This window comes from Vanellus vanellus (assembly GCF_965231255.1).
Source record: "Vanellus vanellus genome assembly, chromosome: 16".
Classification (NCBI taxonomy): domain Eukaryota; kingdom Metazoa; phylum Chordata; class Aves; order Charadriiformes; family Charadriidae; genus Vanellus; species Vanellus vanellus.
In genome coordinates, this window is record NC_138921.1 from 7,419,062 (window position 1) to 7,438,213 (window position 19,152).

A 19,152-nucleotide genomic window follows, 5' to 3' on the forward strand; every position below is an offset into this window, starting at 1 on the left:
AACCACTGTCCTGGCGGCTGACCACACAGAACGGTCGAGAGTCAAAATCCAGGGAGGCTGGTGGCTGGACTCCCACTGACTGCAGCAGGCTGCTCAGTCAGTTGTTTTTACTGCTCTTCAGTCAGTGCACACATGGGATTGCTGTACAGGAAAGTAATCCTGTGTCTGTCATGCCTGGCAGTTGAATACAGGAGGCAACAAAACCCTCTACATGTGGGGTGGTGTTGCCTTAAAGAACATATCCCTCCTGCCTCGAATCCCAACAACCACATCACTGCAGAGCCACCCGCCTCAAGAGGGTTAATCCCCACAGCAGCACCATGGTCCTTGGCCCGGCTGAGGGCAACAGATGGTGTTTGTTTCTGCTAGAAGTTTAGGGGAGAAACTGCCCTTTTACAAGGATTTAAATATACTTACTCCAGTACTGATTTTCTTACTCAAAACCATCTCAAACTAAGGCAATAAACTGGGGCACACCCAAAAAGAACCAACACATACACTTGCTTCTTTCCCAGCACCAAGCATACTCTGGGGAAGAAAACAAGTTGATTGATTTGGTTTCAGTGGAATTCCAAAACTGCTCCACAAGTGCTGACAGGACACCAGCACTATTTTGTTATTACAAAATGCCACGCAAAGAACACAGCCATTACTGCATGAAGCTCATTCCTCGTGGCAGCGCTGACCGCTTTCGGCAGTGGTTGGGGAGCCCGAATTGCTTTGTGCTGCTCGAGACACTGAGTGCTCCTGCACAGCTCCTGCTCCCTCGGCTGAGACGTGGCTCCAAGAAAAAATGTTGTAGCTGCTCTAGGGAGACTGTGAGTACTTGTCTGATCACGCTTTCAAAGAAAGATCACCCAGGCAATATTATTTATTTCTAGACATGTTCACATGATTCAGCCTGCATTGACATTTCTGGAGATGCCTGTGCCCTTTGTAATAATTCAAGACCACGTTTTTGATTTTTGTTTTTTAAACCAATGCAATGTTCATTTATTTTTGTACTTACAAAAAGAGCCACCCCATTGTATCCCTCCCCCTCCCCCCAAAATGCCTTTTACAAACATTTAAAAATTAAAAACCAGATGATGACATGTTAATTTGGTAGAATTATTTTGAAACATAGCTTTTGTAATTAGAGTTAAATTTCCTACAAGGTGACTTTGTAGACACAGCCTGATTATCGGCCAAATAAAATTCCATATTACAAGTTAGCAAATTCTAGTACAAAAATAGTCCATGTGTTAGAACAGCCTTATTATTATTATTATTATTATATTCACAGGAAAGAGTCTATTGGCTGCATAATACCTTAATATTTATGAAATTTCTTTTTATGTGGCTCATTCATCTAATTTAATATAGTGTTGAGCCTCAATAAATCCTCAGGCAAAAAACCCTAAACAGGGTTAAATATGCTGTTCAGTGTACTCTGAAGTACTGTGCTTTTCACAGGACATCCAAGAAACCCCACAAACAGTTCTCAGCTAGTTTTGATATTAAAATGAGATCCAGATCCAAAAGGACCCCCTGAAGTACATATCCACGACTTCCCACAGAAACAGAGGCCACAGCTTCGATGGTTAAGTTTCACTTGGAAACGGTCTAGCTCATCCACTCATCATTTTCACGAATCCACTTGTGAGCTTCTTTAAAAACTAGAGCAGGTCACTCCTGAAGCATCTGGGACCCTCACGGCACTGCTCTCTTCAGGAGTGTCCCTACCGACCGGGCTCTCGCTCCTCTTCTGCCTCTGGTTAATGCTGTTCAGCAGTTTCTCTCGGACCAGGCCCCGCAGGGAAAATCTGGGGAAATGCTACTTGTCTCTCAAGATGTCTAGCTGCTCTTGATATTCTGTGAAAAGCCTCTGGAAGCGGAGGTTCTGTCCAATAACAGGAAGAAGCTCTTTCAATAGTTCTCTCTTTCGTAAACCCTGCACAAAAAACCACAAAAGCATCCTCAGAATGTATTACCTGATAGCATGAATATATTTGACAGCTGTTTAAGATGCGTGCCTTTTTTCCTGCCTGGAGAGGGCTGTGTATTTTATGTTCTTAGTCTGCTTACATGACTCCCAGAATAAAAACAGTCTTTACATTTACGTACACTCATGAAGCTGGTGCAGCCTCTGCGGTTACAGACTCCAGACACGCTCGGAGAAGGGAAGACATTTCACTGACATGTCGCTATATCAAAGTTGCTGTCTGAAGAACGTGGAGACTGGAACACACAACTCTGCTCCATCTGCATGACAGAGGCAGGCACCAGAGCTGGGGGGGCTGTGGCACTCAGCATTTGTCTAAGGTTTCACATGAAATAAATCCAAATGCCACGGGAGGAAGCCTGGTTATGAGATCAGAGCAGGGTATGGAAAGGGTTCCAGGGTCAGCAAAAAGAATTTGTGATTGCTTTTTTGCTGCAAAGTTTAATCATATTTCAAGTTCTTTTATCTCTCCACGTTCTGCAGTTTTCATAGGACACTCTTCCTCGTTCTTTGTTAAACTATTATCAGGACTTACCATAACTGTTGATTCCCACTGACTTCCAGCTGAGTAATGGACTGGACCCAGTAAATCCTTGCATAATTCTCGCAAACGATATTCAAACCCTGTGTATTATCAGAAAATAAAAACACATTCATAAGCATTTCACTACATAAAACCCCTCCACAATGTAACTGACAACATTCAGGAAAGAGTTACAAGTATTTACAATAAAATAAAGCCAAAAACATTGATTTCTGAAAAAGTATATTATTCTTCCAACAGCAAATCTTTGGAAATGTAAGATAATTTGTAAAGGATTTATTTTAGAGTTCTGAAGGTTTTTATTTTAAGTTCTCAAAAACAAAAACACTACTAAAGATGATCTACAATAGGGAGAAAAACTGAAGTAGTTACTCTAGTTTGTTTTAAGAGCTGCCCTGATCTCAACCTCAGTTCCCCCTCCTACATAAATATACCAGCTTTTAAAAAAAAAAAAAAAAAAAAACAAAACACACAAAACACAAAACACACTGGAAAACTGACAGACTTCAACAGCCAGAGAACTAATACAAAAGAGCTTTCAGAAGAGTTGGAAAGCCACAAGATGAAAACCAGTGAAAAGTTGGTAGGTTGTGTTTAATGGCAATATATGAACTTGGAAAAATGAAGTCAGTAGTAATAAATAAATAAATAAATAAATCAGACATCCTTCTCAAACATTAAAATGTTACTAAACTAGAAGAGATCTCAAACCCTTAACAAAAGAGCTTATAACAAAATTAAAATGGATCCAATTAATGTGCACAACAGTTAAAAATAATAAAAAAAAGGCTCAAAGAAAACCTTTAATAAAACCACACAGTTTCCAGGCCAGATTTATTCACCCAAAAAAATCTGAGGAGGGAATTCCCTTGCAAGTAACAAAGTCATCTGTTCAAAAGCAACTTGCCAATCAAGGTATAATAGATTGAGTATTTTAATGGATTAGAACTCATTAAATGTTGAAATCATCATGGAAAGAAAGGGTAAATAATAGGATGTGCAATTCTCAAAATTTAGCAGACCTAGAAACCTAGAGAAAGAGTAACACATGTATGGCAAAGCAGAATTTGCAGCGACATCCCATGTGTATGCCCACGCAAGGCAGAGACATCTGCGCAGTGCAGGATGAACCCCGCGCACACGATAGAGAGTTCTCAATTAGTGAAGACTTTTCCAAGTGTAACTGTCTCTTTACCATATCACCCAAGATGAACATTTTAATCTCAACTGAGGAAGGACAGGCAGAATCATATGCAGTTCATTAACCTCTCATTAAATAAGGTAGGGGTCAAAACGCAAGAATTAACGAGCTCAATTTTAATTCTGCCAACACCTATTAGGTGGCCTAACACAAACCATTTTGCTTCCCTCTGTGTAAACTGATGATGCATGGTGAGGAAAAGGGCTGAATTAATACAATGGGAACCACTAAATGTGGAATGCAGACAAGCAGAGATACAACAGAGATCTTTAGAATCCATGAAGCATAAAGTCAGTTGGTTAGCCTTATTTAACAGAACAGCATGGAGATATAGTGTATTCAAATATAAAATAGACACAAGCAACCTTTCTTATGGGCTTCTTTCCTCACAGAATGTAACTTGTGGAGCTTACCAGTACAGGCTGCCCAAATTTTAGAATATAAAAAAGTATAAAGTGCAAGTAACACATGCAAATGCTCTGCAGTTTTACATGCTCTGGTACAAAGTGTCAGAGACCAAACAACTCTTCTATTTCACATTGAGCAGTGATTGTCAGTTGGCTGAGGGATGTTACGTATTTTACAAGGTGCTGCTGGTCCCTCTGGATGGTCTGTAGTTGCTGCCAGATAATACATATGATTTGTCACACAGACCACTGGACTTTTTCACAATGCAACCCCTATTACTGAAGTCCACAGATGGCACTGTTTCCCCAGACCATGAGCTGTTCACAGTCCGTGTGTTAAAATAGGATTCCTCAGCACTGAGCACCAGAGGAAGCAAATGCGCTTCAGCAGTTTGTTTTGGTTTTACATAGAACCTGAGTCCAGAAGCCAAGTGCTAAAAGGAGAACATTAAATGCAATCATACATATAAATGACGTGAATAGACCGTTTCTTAAAAATCCATCAAGTAAGAGAGCATGGCAGGTCTCACCTTCATTAACTAGGTACCGTGCATAGATAAGGAGCCAGTGGCGATATTCATGACTGGATTGTAAGGTAAGTGCTGCTGCTATCTGGTTCTCCAGGTACGCAAGCGTTGTTTCTTGTTGCACCAAATGAGGCATGGAGAACAATCTTGCAGCTTGCCTTCCTGAACTACAAAACCAAAAAAAAAAAATCAACATGCCAGCCATAAAATCAGATAGTAGTTTAAGGAATATATATTTTTGTAGTACACTTATCTTTCAGAGGCACCTAGTGCTTCCAGAGTTCAAGCTTCTAATGACAAAGGCAGCACTTCATAGCAAACTGCCTTCCCCCCACAGGGCCATTTACAAGTATCAAGGTCCACGGAGGGGTTTCTGCCTCCTATTTTTTTTCCTCTTCCTTTCACCTCTTTTCTCTTTAAAACACACATGCTTTTCAGTGACCAAGTGCTCCTGAACGTTTACAAGAAATTAAGGTGACTGCCTTTACCTTTCTTTGCCCCTCACAGGTGAAAGTCACAAAACAAACACAAGATATAAATTTAGTCCAAAGCATTTAAAGGTTTTCTTGCAAATAAATGTATTGTCATAAGAAGGCTAATTTGAAGAGTAACCAATTATTTTCTTTTTGGAAAAAGACCAAAACAAACTGCTAATTTTTCAGTCCAATATTTTCTCTCTCTTAAAAAGAGAGTGTTGTTTGGACTTCGAATATTTTTCCCAATTAATTCCCCCTCCTCCCCAAGAGAACAGCAATAAAATCATACAACTCTACACAGTGTCTCTCACCAAAAAAATAGAATAGAAATCTGCCGAGGAAATCCAATTCAAATCCAGGTGAGGATGGGCTATTAAATTACCTACAGGAGTCTGCTCTGGCTCACACAATTCCCTGGTGATATTTTCAGATGTTAAAAATATGCATTAGATGACTAATCCCTCAACTTTCTCAAAGACTTCATTAAACAGATCCCTTGAGGACAACTGATCCACTCAAAATTTGTAGGCCTATTCCAGAAAGCTGGTAAACTAAAAATTAAAAATAAACCATCAGAAATTCAGTTTAGCTAATCAAAATATTAGATCTATGGAATTGTCAAATACTTTACCCATCCCATAAAAAGGAGCCTTAAAACGATTAAGTTTAGAACATGCTTTCCTGCCCCCCTAACAATCTGAAAATAACATCACAATAGCAGACTATAAATCTGCAAAGGATTAAAAAAAAAAAAAACAACCCACTCTATGAGCTACTGGTAATTTTCAGTGTATCCTGGTTTCAGCTGGGAAAGAGTTAATTTTCTTTCCAGTGATTGCTGTGAATGTCAATAATGCATATTGTTTTAGTTGCTGCTAATCACTGTTTATGCTTTTCAAAGACTCTTTTCAGCTTCCCACAGAAGCTGAGAAGGAGCACAGATAGAACAATGGAATGGCCATTGGAATATTCCGTATCATAGATGTTATGCTCAGTATAGAAATGGAGGTTGGCGAAGGGGGAAGAAGAATCCATGATCACTGCTCAGGACAGTGCCAATTCACCGGGTGGTGATTACTATAATATTATTATTGTTGTTGTTATTTTCCTTTTCCATTATTGTTATATTAAACTGTCTCTATCTCCACCCACCAGTTTTTTCCTTTCCCCTCTTTTGCTTTCTCCCTCTTCTCCCCACCCTTCTGGGGGAAGGAGGCTGAGCGAGCGGCTGCCTGGTCCCAGTTGCTGGCTGGGGTTAAAGCACAACACAGTGCTATTAGAATTTTAAGAGTTTACTCACTGATACAAGCACATGAATAAATAATAGGGGAAAAAGAGACAAACATGATGATGAAATGAAGCAATTAAGTGCATACTTTGATGTTCGTCCCTGTATTACAGCTAAGGGCCCAGAACACAGCATGGCTTCTTGGGACGGTAAACTATTCCTGAAGTCTGCGCATTGTGCTAGAGAGTCCTGTTTGTCAGAAACAAGATTCCTGAAAAAAAAGCAAACAAACAAAAGCCAAGTTTGAGGAGAGTAGACAGCGGTATCAGGGGATCCAGCTCTGTTCTGCCTCAAAGCTGAACCTATATTTTCACACATAACCAAAAAAACCATCACCAAGGTGCTCAGGAATTCCATGGACCCCAACTGTTCCCCACTCCATGCCCAAATTCTGCTTGTGCTGCCATGGAAATGGCCCTCCCACCCACAAAGTTGACAACATTAATTGCATAATATGATTTAGCATTAATTTTGAAGGAAATGAACTTTTACTTGTCATTTTACATCTAATAAGAAGTCATGCCCCAGAACAAAGACTGGAGTGAGCACAGGTAATGACTTTCTCATTAAGAACTTTATTTTACCGCAGGTCAGGTCCCCCCGCCCACCAGACACACGAGTCATCACAGACCACCCGCCCCAACAGTCTTTCCCACACAATGGCTATCCCTTCAGATGGAGGGAGCTGACAGTTACAGCTGGCATCTCCACAGCGAACCAGGGATATCATCTTCACTGGTTTGAGATGCCAAGGGAATCAGTGGCTCAAACCACTGCTAAGTTTAGACCTCCAGACAGCTCAGAGGTAAAACGGCACAAATATTTAAAATACCTTTTACTGTTTTATCGGGTTTAAATTTGTATGATCACTAAAAGGATTGCTCTTTTATATGTTTCCAAAGCTACCGTACCAACTAAAAAATGACAGTAAATTCAGAATTATGCTCCTTATTGACTAGGAAAATTTCTGCATGATTTCCCAGTTTATCTGAAGAACAAATACGGTGTTTTTTCCTTTCCAAAGGATTCACATCAAGCAGTTGACTAATAACAATTATTCTGAGGAGGAATTAAAACAATAAACCCCATCATCAGCTTGCTCATTACACTAAGTACAACAATTATATTAAGACTGCAACATGTTTTTTCCTCTTAGAAAGACAATAAAGAATCTGTTTTGGAAAGACACTGTAAACAATTTAACCATGCAAATTTTTTTTTTTCATGGGAACTTACGCCTTGACAGAAATAAGAGAATCCATGGGGAAAGCCTTTGACTGAAGCCTGATACCCAGTGAGGCACAGATTCTTCTGTAGACTTTCTTTGTGGTTAAGACATCGGTACTGACTCTTCTTCCATGGGAATTCTCTGAGGTATAATGATTTCTTCCCTCCTCCACTACCTGACTGACTGACCTCTCCATTAAACTTTTGAGTCTTGGAGACAAAAAGCTCTCTTCAAACTTGACTGGTTATCAGATCCAAAAAAATATTAAGAAGTGATGGGGACTGACAACATCAGGCACATACACATTCAGGATTGGAGTGCATAGGTCTTATTTTCTCTGGGAACTGGGCAAAGTCATTTTGACATGTCTAAACTTCCAGCCAAACCCTGAAAATCGTTTTGACAAATTTTCTAGAACTGCCTTCTTTTACATATAAAAAAAAAGTAAAAGTGAGTTGTAAGGCTAGATTATCTTCAATCATTGCCAACTACTTGACAGATTCAAGCAATGTACATCAGCAAAAGTACACATAGGTGTATGTTAATAAATTGTATGTTAATAAACAAAAGAGTATACACCGCGTAGGAAAGAGTGATAAAGTAAGCTGTGGTTTAACTTTTTCTTTTTCAGAATTTATTTTAAACGTAAGAAACCATAACAATATAATAAAGCCTCAACATACACTGGTGAACTAAAGCAAAGCTAAGGCTGGAGTGGGATCCTACTCAGACTAACCTTGAAAACATGGAGTGAAACAATGAATCAGTCAACAGTGAAACAATACATGTCAGTTCAGTTAAATTATAAAAGCAGGAAATAATATATAACTTACCATGTAGAAAGAGAAGGATTAAAACAGTATGCCTTTCCATCAGACATGCTCATTACAGGTATACCATGCTGAGTCAGCAAGATCTGAGAGACAGTTGCATCACTTCCTACAAGTCAAGTCAGACCAAGATATTTCTTTTGGGAGTCTTGCATAACATTCATAAGGGTAAAAAATGCTATCCACCATTAATTATCAGTGATAGCAACCAACAGAAAAAAGTTCGGTAAATGTTATTCTCAAGCACTGAGAGGAAGGTCAAAACACAAGATAACGATAGTGAGCAGCATTAGGCTCAGTGCAGCAGCATTAAAATCACTCTTCTGCAAAATACATTACCAATCCTGATGCTGCTATTTATACAGAACATTGGCTTAATTGGAAACGTTCTCCATATCTAGGGGCAATCTTCAGCAATTCTACCATGTCTCACCCAAGAAGCCTTTTATCTTTCTTCTTCCCATTAAGTTAAAATTCTAAAATCCAGCATACTTACAAGAGTGTGCTCTCTAAGAAGGTAGTATCAGGAGGATAGCTGGAGTCTCTTATTTCCCAGCATATCCCAGGCCCAGGGTTTGTGCATGTAACTTCTAATGAAGAGGTTTGCAAACTGCTAGTACAACTACTTCTCTAGCTAGTTTTGATTAGTACTATATGGATTAAAGCTAAAATAAAAGCCAATACGCTCTGAGACACCGCTTTTTTGATCATCTGTTTCAGGCCAGATAATGGCAATGATAGAAACTAGAGTTGTTCATCATTAAGGTAATATACATGCAAAGTACACACAAATTGCTGTAATAGCAGATTTACATAAAATATTTGGTTTGTGATCTTCACAACACTGAATTTTCACATTCAGAAGCAAGCCAGAATATAATAAGCCACAGAATCTTGTACAAGTCTGTTACCTGCTGATATTCTCACCTCAGTTATTTCTACTGTATTTCAACACTGCCAACAACTTCTGTTTATTACACAGTAACAAAGGAAAATTATTTGTTTAGACTATTTAGGTTTCATAAAATTTCAGAGCATTCATAAGTGGCACTAAATAGCACAGGTGGGCTCAAAGGTTGGTAACTAAATGACCCTTTTTATTACCTGAAAATATTGTTTGCAAAGACTCATCTCTAACAATGGCTGTCTGCTTGTGAACATCCCTGAAAAAGACAAAAGAAGTTTGCAGTTTACAAACAACTGAATGCACAAAATCATTTAACAAACACACTTCTTCAACGTTCATGACAAAGTGGGGGGTGGGGGGTTTGGAGTTTGGTTTTGACATTTTCTTCATTGCTTTGACAAAATTATTTTGGCAAACTCAACCCCCTTACATCAAGACAGAAGTCAATAGCATTGAACAGCTTTTATGGCTTTTATCAGGAAAACTCATTACATCTGAGCAAACACTAAGGATCCAAATAACTCCTTTAGGAGCTCTAACTTGCATGAGACATTAGGTTAAATTCAACAACTGTAAACAAGTACCGCAGTTTTTATCTTGGTATCTTGAAGATGGCTAGAGTACTTCTAACACTGAAACTCATCTACTTTATTGGCTAAATATGATGAAAGTTGGAAATATCCATATTTTTCCTTTTTCCCTCCTCAATCCATTCCACATGCACGACAAGTCTATCCTAGGGAGGCTGTTTAAACTACCAACTTCTAGCTGATCATCTGTCTTCCTTCTAGAATCGAATTCAGTATTACGGACAACCCTACAACAGAGAAGAAACAGGATTCAAGTCCTGCCCAATTAATTCTTCATATTGTATCTAAAAACAGAGTTGTGTTCAGATCTGATTTAGTTTAAGCCTCAGTTTCAGCAGCAATGCATTGACACAACCTCTAAAAACGAGCCCAGCCAGCTGCTGCAGCCTGATACGGTACTCACCAAACAGAGAGCGTAGCAGCAGTGGTGAGAGCCATGATATAAGAACCTGTGCAATGTAGGGTGGAAATGGGTGTATTCAATATTATAGGAGGAAGAAGGCGACGACCACAAGCTGAAAATACTGACAATGTTCGCTTCTCACAGGCTACACTTACAATCTCACTGAAAACAAACAAGCAAAAAAATAATTACATTTTGTCACATGCAAGTAGCATAAAACCAGACTGATTTCCTAAGTTTTCATACAACTTGGGCTAATACCCCAAAAGGTAACTATTACAGCTTTTAAAAAAAGTCTTGGATACCAAAAGGGGAGGCCAAAACCTAGGTGGATTTTATATATATATATATATATATATATATATATATATATATATATAGGTGCATTCCATGCCTCCTTAATTTGGTTATAACTAGGATGGTCTAAGAGAAGGTGGCAAGAGAAGGTTTGCAGGCAGAGACAGTATCTTTTATTAGACCAAGGGGTATAGTTGGAAACATCAGTAAAGCTTTTAGGTATACACAAGCTCTTCTTCAGCCCTGTACTTGTATTTAGTTTTAAAATCTGCTGCTTTGTTTTCAGACCTGGACATGGCCTGGGCTTCAGAAATATAATTTCAATTTAAACTCTGAGGTTGGAAATAAGCAAAGTTGAAAAAAAGTAAGGAATAAGATAGCAAAAGACTCAGGAAAATACTTCTGCATCACAAAACATCCTGTTTCAAATTTTTCATTCTTTAGTAGTTAGCACTTGAACAACTGTCACTTACCATGATTTAGTCAACTTTAATGAAGAAATTCAAAGGAGAAAATGTAAATATACAGGAAAATGGTTGCAACTGGCTAATGAGAATTTGTGACTACATAGAGCTAATACTTGGAGTGAAACTGGTCTTAAGACTAAGAGCAGTACATATTTTTATCCATAAAATATCTATTAGTGTGTAAAAATTACAATAGAATCATAGAATTGCTGAGGTTGGAAGGGACCTTTAAGATCAAGTCCAACCATTAACCTACCCTGACAAAACCTCTTCTAAACAATGTCCCTAAGTACCACATCTACCCTTTTTTAAATATCTCCAGAGATGGTGAATCCACCACCTCCCTGGGCAGCCTACTCCAATGTTTAATAACCCTTTCAGTGAAAAAATGTTTCCTAATATCCAATCTAAACCTCCCTGACATAACTTGAACCCATTTCCTCTCGTCCTATCACTTGTCACCAGGGAGAAGAGGTCAGCCCCCACCTCTCTGCAACCTCCTTTCAGGTACTTGTAGAGGGTGATAAGATCTCCCCTCAGCCTCCTCTTCTCCAGGCTAAACAAACCCAGTTCCCACAGTAGTTCCTCATAAGACTTGTCCTCCAGACCCTTCACCAGCTTTGTAGCCCTTCTCTGGACACGCTCCAACACCTCAATGTCCTTCTTGTAGTGGGTGATAAAACCAGCAAATAGCACGAGTCAACAAAAATAAGTCAGAATCCCTACAAAAAACTCCACAGGATAAGAGTTTAAGAGCATCAATGTATTAGAGCAGGTTAGCAGGAAGAGAAGTACAACTTGAGCCAAGACCAAAGAATCAAAATCCCTAACAGAAGTAACACGGTTAATCAACTTTTTTAAGTAAGTAGATAAAAATACTTACAAATAAGTAGAGGTTTTAAAGGTATGTGGGTTTAGACATAATTAAGTTTCTGTAAAGTGTACTTTTGTACCCCTAAAAATGTTTTCTGGCCTTCAGGATCTTCCTCCTCCAAAATACACTCTTACCAGCTTCCCGCTGCAGTGAGAATTCGACTGGTGAGGACTGTCTCCCATTCCTTTCCTTCTCGATTACACTTTAACCTGCTCAACTTTGAACCTCCCACCGTGGTCATTTCATTCTCCACTTCAAGGTACATTGATGGATCTGAACTTACCTAAAATACAAAAAATAAAATACTTTTTGGAAGAGGAAAAGAACTACTCAAAAAACCAGCAACAATTAGCTCCAAAACAATTCCATCTTTAAGAATAGATTTAAGCATGGCATTCTCTGTTTAAAGTGGCTTCAAAATATACTGTGGTACTTCAAAAGAAGCAGACCTCTAAAAAAATCAGTCTTGGCTAGAACAGAAATAATTTCTTTGCATTCAGAGCATAAGAATAAAGAAAGGTTGTGCTAGTCTGTGCCTCCTAATTCAGGGCACCAGATCAAATCTAGATGTGTCCAGTCTCCCTACAATCTTCCAATTAGAACCAGACTACCACAACCTAAACAAGCAGAAAAATGATTTCATAAATACCTAAAGTAATACTATTTGCCCGTCTCTTCAGATGTAGAGCAACCCCAGAGAGCTCTCAGAAAATACTTGTTTTTTCTCTTCAGCAGTGTACTACCACCACAACTCTAATAACAACGCAGCAGTTACTCCCGTCACAGACTCTGATCTTTACAACACACTTTGGTTAACCAGGAGGAGGGACTGTCAAACTAGACGTATTCTTCTTTGAAGTTCAGCTAGTTCAGTAGTGTCCTATTTTTAGCTGATCTACCATTAACTTTTCTAACATAGACATATTCTTAGAAGCTGAAATATACCATCTTGCTTGCTTGAACAAATACACATATTAAACCATTAATTTATCAAAGGACCTGAATAATCTAAGAATATAAAAAAGCAGGATTTTTTTTTAAGTATTAAGCTTTTTTTCCCTTATAGTCCACTTACTTGCAAAGTAAATGATTTCTGTGGGATTGGGGTTGGCAGTTTAAGTGCTAATGCTGGTGCAGAGATGCAAGCAGCATCCTTCTCGGAGGCCAGTGTAGCTGGGGACTAGAAAAAAAAAATTACAAAAATCGTTAAATTTTTCCATTAAAAAAAGTTAAAAACAATACTATTCTATAATATAGATTGATTTGAAAGAGATTTTTTTTTTAAGTTTCACATAACACCAATTGCAAATATTAGTATTTTTCCAAGTAGCTGTATAAATACAATTTTTTTAATATAGCTTCTAAGAATTAAAAAAACAAACCAATGTAGGTGTGGTCTCTTTTTTTTATACCCCCTCTCCTTTTCAGCTGCAACTAATTACTGGAAATTCAGGTATACTGCACAGCAAAGCTAAGCTCTGAATACTGAACAAAGGGATCTATATGCTGGAATGATGGATAATGATGGAAAACACTGCAATGGTGGAAACTGTCCTGCGCCTTACTTCTTCACAGTTCCTAGGAAATTCATAACCATGTAAGTTATAATTCATAACCATTTAACCATATCCAAGTCACACTCTTGTGCTTGGGCCACCCTCCAACAAAGAACACCAGAAACCGATGGCATTTCGTTTTATTCTATACAGTCACTTGGCAGGCTATCACCACTTAGCGTGCCAGTACCATCTAGTTGGTAGGTGCGTATTTATATAAAGGCCAGACACATTTGCCACACCACGTGCATCTGCTTTTTATAATCTGAAATTTTAAAAAGAATAAGTTTCAAGGCAAGGAAGGGGGATGACTAAAAATTCTGAGGGACTGATACTGTTTGTGTTTCCCTGACTTGATGGAACAAGCCAACATGGGACTGACTTTATTAAATGAACACCAAAAGCCACAACGAATCTTATTTATTTCACCTGAACAGTTAAAGTTACTGGTACAAGTCTGGAGTCTTTCCGAGGCCTTCCTTTTTTCTTCTTTTCTACTGTTTCTCCCTCAAGTTCCAGTTTCCGTTTGGGTGCACTGAGTGGTTTAGCAGCTGGAACCTTCTCTTCACTGTCACTGCTGCTCTCCAGAATATCCTTGGGCTTATTGTCTTTAATTAAATTCTGATCTTTCAGTCTGAGCAAGTAAAAAAAAATAAAATTCACATTTTATATAAGCTGATACCAACAGCTGCCACCTACCCTATGCACTGCATTCTTGCAGGTAAGAAGTTAACATTCTTAGCCTTGTTTAAGTGTATTTCAAAAGGCATAAAGGCAAGAAGAGGAAGCCAAAAAGGTAAGGCAAATCCTCTGCAAAAGTACAATGTGCAATATATGTGTGTAAACTGATCAGACATATTCTCTCCTTTAAAAAAAATAATCAAACTACCAATGGGATAAAGCTGTAAATAACAACTTTATTTTAGCATTCAGTTCCAATTAAAATCAGATCTCTGTCCCTGGGTTGAAACAAACAATTCAACACTCTGTAAGATGCAAGAGTTGTTTATCTTTTCCCCTCCAACGGACATTACACTTTCTGCTTGCTCATGCAGAACTTCATTTGTCATTCTGTTGTCTATCCCCAAAATTTTTCCTATTCAGTTCTCACTACTGTAAGTAAGATGCATATCTGCAAACCATACAAATGACCTCACTGATCCATTTCAGGAATACAATATAACGAAAGACGACAGAGTATGAATCCCTGTGAACTCTCTTGTTAACTATTATACACTAAAATAGGTCATTTAATCATACTCTTCCCATTCCCTCCAATAGCTAGTTATTAACTCACAACGTTTTGCCACTTATTCCATAACCACTCAGCTTCCTAGAATTATCTTGCATAATCCAAACCTTTTTTTTTGGCATCTGAATTATGGCAAACAATACACTTTTATCTACACTTTACTGACAAATTAGAAGCAATTATGAGAGTAATTTAATACATCTTTCTTCTGCACCATATGGTTAAACCCTTTAACATAAAAATATTGAGGTATTTAGTGAAAACACATTTTACTGATAATAAGCTAGGGAACTACATACTTCTTTCTCAAGACTGCTATTTTTTCTGTCCTTTGTTTTGGTGAAGCAGGAATACTTATGCCATAACACACTATGTCACAAAACCAAAGGCTTTCTTCTTTTTCTTTAAAATAATGTTGATCCAGAGCCAAAACCCCTTAAAATCAAAGCATCCTCTCTGCATGCCTTCAAGGGATAAAACTGAAATACAAGGGCGGCTTTTATGGTGATAGGCTGTCTGCAGACATGCATGGTGATTTATCTTGAAGTAAATCTCACTCTTGTACAGAGATGCAGGCTGTCTATTTTTGTCTTCTAAGGAGCGCAGATGCATGCAGCTACACATGGAGGCATGCACACACACAGCCTCTTGGAACAATAGCTTCAGAATATTTTGAGGAGTCTGCTTGATCCCAAATGCCAGAGACAAATGCACAAAGGGATAACGCCAGCAAAGAATTTACCTATTCACTGCCGTCTCCTTCCTTCCGACTGTGGAAGAGACCCAGGACAATTTCTAGAGTGCCAGCACCATGACATCCTCACCACAGAGAATCAGCATTTTAAATCTCTACATTACTATCCTCCTTTTTCTTTTGCCCTGACCCTAGCTATGTCTTACCTGTCCACAACAGTCTGATTTGTATTTGTTACAACAGCAGTCCCTGAGGTGGCTTTGGATCGTTCTGTAAATCTAGAATCAAATGCTTTCATGGGTTCGATCTTGGATGGAGTTGTCAACACAGAGGAAGACGATGCAGGAGGAGCAGTTGAGGCAGAGGTAGCATTTACACTGTTAATAGAAGGGACCGGAAAACAAGGATTGAAAGAAATTTAGTATTGGCAACCTACATTGTTCATAACAACTAGCTACCATTCATTACACTGGCTAGAAACCATACTGAAAACCTTTCACTCAAGTACATACATGAATTAGGATATGCTTTTTCCCCTTTCATGCATCAGCATCCTGCAAGCTTTGCCTATTCTCAAAAGCTGTTTATGACACGTATCAGAGCTAAGAGCTTCATATAGGTATATTCACATAGGTATACCTAGATTAAAAGACCCTAATTCTTTCATTATGTATTTTTAATTCAGGAATTAAATGATACTTTCAGGTGGTACTTACGGACCCAAAGGGAAAGGATCACTATTTTAAATGATGACCGGGGTTCCCAGTTTTACCCCTTGGTTCAGGTTACCAAATACATTCCGTTACAAGATCATATTCCACTGTTTATCAATCAAACAATTTGGGCTGCAACAATTCAAGCCAGATTTTGATTTTGTTATTGAAGAATCCAAACTAATTATTAGGCCTTCCCAAGCATAACTCTAAGGGAAAAGAATGTGTTTTCCCCACACTAAAGCATTCTAGGGATCTGCTATTTGAATAGCTGTTTACTTTAGAGATTTTTCAATTAATTCAGAGAATGAATTGGAAGAAAGAATGGCTCTAAGATAACTGATGTTTGTACTAAAAAGCAGTTAGAAGTCCGATTTCCAAAGAAAAGGAGACTTAACAGCTTCATCTGTCATTCATTTATCAGTCTACCCACTAATTTTTATTTAATCTGTGGCCAATTTCAACTAGATTTGATGGCATGGTAGGGGTTCCAATGACATTGTGCTCTTACAAATGCTATAAAAACACACTGAGAAGAAGAAACCGAGTCAGTGTTACCATGGAGGGAAACGCAAGTAAAATTTTGTTGTTCCATAATTAATTTGAAAGACACACCAGCTAATCAGCATATGTGCACTGACAAGTCAAGGTCACTGTGGTCGCTCTCATCTGATGGGGCCGCTACACAGAGAAGAAGTATTACCATGTTTAAAAAGAGGAGATCTACAGGACACAGGACAAGATTTGATGGAAAACAGGCTTCATTACTCCCACTGCTGGAAAACCTTCTATTATTTACTAATAACAAGCCAGTAATCTATAGCAAGTCAATTTGTTAGAGCATTAGCAATTAACTGTGTACCTCATTGCACTGAAGTTCATTTCTAGAACTATGTATATGGATTTATTCATTACTGATTTATCACTATTTAAAGTAACTAAATACTAATAAAATCTTGATGTTTTCAGGAATATTAGATTCTTGAAGTTTTGCGGTAAGGAAACCACTTTAAAAAAATCTTGATTACAGAAGTGTAAACAAGAATTAAAAACTAAAAGTCATATAAGTGAAAAACAAAACTACAAATACTGACCCATCTTTATTGGCTCCATCATCTGTTGGTTTTATACTGGCTGCTGTTGGCTCTACAGAAGGCTTTGAAGTATTAAGGGAATTCACAGCATTAGAATCTAATGACATGAGCTGCTGGTTACTTTGAGAAGACATCATTGAGCCAGAGAGAGATCCAGATATTGGGATGCTATTGAAAAATGCTGTAGAAAAATCCCTAAGCAAAAAGACAAACAACAAATATATTTCTTGAAAATACTTAAAAAATAATTTTTAAAAGTAATTAAAAAGAAATAATTTTAACTAAACTATTTATTCTTCCCTTTTCCACATGCGGATACTTATATACAACCCAAATAAACCACCACCACCTAACTTTGCAGAGTCGCTTCTCATACGAAGGACATGACAGTCAGAATGAATGTAGCTACGAACCTGCAGTACACTCGAGTATTGTTCACTCACCTATAATGGTAGATACTGAGAATTAGCCTTATCTATTAGAAGTGAGATCTTATAGCTCAGAGAACATAGGTTGAAACTATATTTTGTAAGTATACACAAGGTATTTCCAGCAAGTGCTTCAAGATGCCATAGGATTAAAATAAATCAGAATTCTGAGTTTGCATCAGGGGAAAAAAGAAAAAAAGGTAAAGAAGAATTTTAAAGACAACTTCCAAACGTACCCAGTGTCCAGCTGAGCTATGCAGAGAGGCGTGATCCTTCTCCGACCATCTGCTGTTCGTGTTTCAACTTGTTTTTTTAACAGATTCTGTTGGGAAACATATTTTGTCATCGCTTCTGATAAATACGAAATGCTTTTTTTCTTTTTCTTTTTTTTTTTTTCCAACTGACAAGAATAGGTGTATTAGGTGAAAGATATTCCTCAATTAAAAATCTGTTAACAAAGATTTTTTCTCCATATTGTCTTTGAACCATGCTATTACAGCATAAATAGAATCAATCTACATTTTTATTAATACAAGTGTGTTTTAATACCACAACATTTTTTGACCAACAGTACATGTTTTTTAAGTAGAAGTTCATATAGTACGAAGTACAACAGAATTCTGATTCTCTCCCCATGAAAGTCAAGTCCAAAACATTCTCATCCGTGTGCCTTGAATCCTTCATTAAAAGTTGTCTTCTATGTTTAGGGGAGAATTAAATAATGCTTTCAACCTCCTTCACTGAGAAACCGAAGCACAGTTCTACTGCCGGACTGTTATTAGCTAACTTCGGTTTCCTTTCTGCACACATCATAGAAATATCCACAAGCCTTTTTGGACATAGTGTTACTTCTGCTTAAAAGCATTTTAACTTTTCAACAAGTCCGAGTAATGCTAACGGGACCATTCACAGGCTGAAAGGTGCCGTTCAACATGAATAACGAAACAGAAATTGGTTTTATCATAAGCAGTTTGATATTTATGGGCTTAGCCCCTGTCACTATACAGTGACTATCCAGAACACCTACCTTTCTAATGTCCTCCAAACTCTCCCCATTAACCATGCTTGCCACTTTGGGAGCCGCTGTCGCAGTCCCAGACGCTTCCCTAATGGACGCGTTCTTCTGCTCCACCTGCTGCTGTTGCTGTCTCTGTTGATACTTGAGCATCTCTGGATTCTCAATAATGGTGGTAGACAACTGAGCTTCAGTCATTATAGCTAGGCTTTTACCATAGGTGGACTGATGAATGTTGCTCTGTGGGCGTTAAAAATGTATCGCACAAAAAGAGTGACTACAACTGCTAGCATGACATCACTTGTTATAATGCAATGGAATCACACAACTGTAATGGAATCCATAAAATGCAAATGCCCTATGTATCGTTTATACAC

The 19,152-nt window shown here is 38.1% G+C and overlaps 1 protein-coding gene across 1 annotated transcript in view; it reads right to left on the reverse strand.

Annotated features, from left to right (window-relative positions):
• Nucleotides 1–999: 999 nt before the first annotated feature.
• The window catches only part of HIRA (histone cell cycle regulator), a 39,024-nt gene continuing 20,871 nt past the window's right edge, over nucleotides 1,000–19,152 (reverse strand). The window contains exons 12-25 of the mRNA XM_082491861.1: nucleotides 18,788–19,015; nucleotides 17,997–18,082; nucleotides 17,333–17,527; nucleotides 15,732–15,902; nucleotides 14,009–14,213; nucleotides 13,099–13,203; nucleotides 12,158–12,306; nucleotides 10,386–10,547; nucleotides 9,590–9,648; nucleotides 8,489–8,594; nucleotides 6,516–6,638; nucleotides 4,667–4,830; nucleotides 2,520–2,608; nucleotides 1,000–1,933 (exon numbers count right to left, since the gene is read on the reverse strand). Of these exons, the coding sequence (XP_082347987.1) occupies nucleotides 1,817–1,933; nucleotides 2,520–2,608; nucleotides 4,667–4,830; nucleotides 6,516–6,638; nucleotides 8,489–8,594; nucleotides 9,590–9,648; nucleotides 10,386–10,547; nucleotides 12,158–12,306; nucleotides 13,099–13,203; nucleotides 14,009–14,213; nucleotides 15,732–15,902; nucleotides 17,333–17,527; nucleotides 17,997–18,082; nucleotides 18,788–19,015 (1,959 nt within the window). The 3' untranslated portion in view covers nucleotides 1,000–1,816. The remainder of the gene's footprint in view (nucleotides 1,934–2,519; nucleotides 2,609–4,666; nucleotides 4,831–6,515; nucleotides 6,639–8,488; nucleotides 8,595–9,589; nucleotides 9,649–10,385; nucleotides 10,548–12,157; nucleotides 12,307–13,098; nucleotides 13,204–14,008; nucleotides 14,214–15,731; nucleotides 15,903–17,332; nucleotides 17,528–17,996; nucleotides 18,083–18,787; nucleotides 19,016–19,152) is intronic.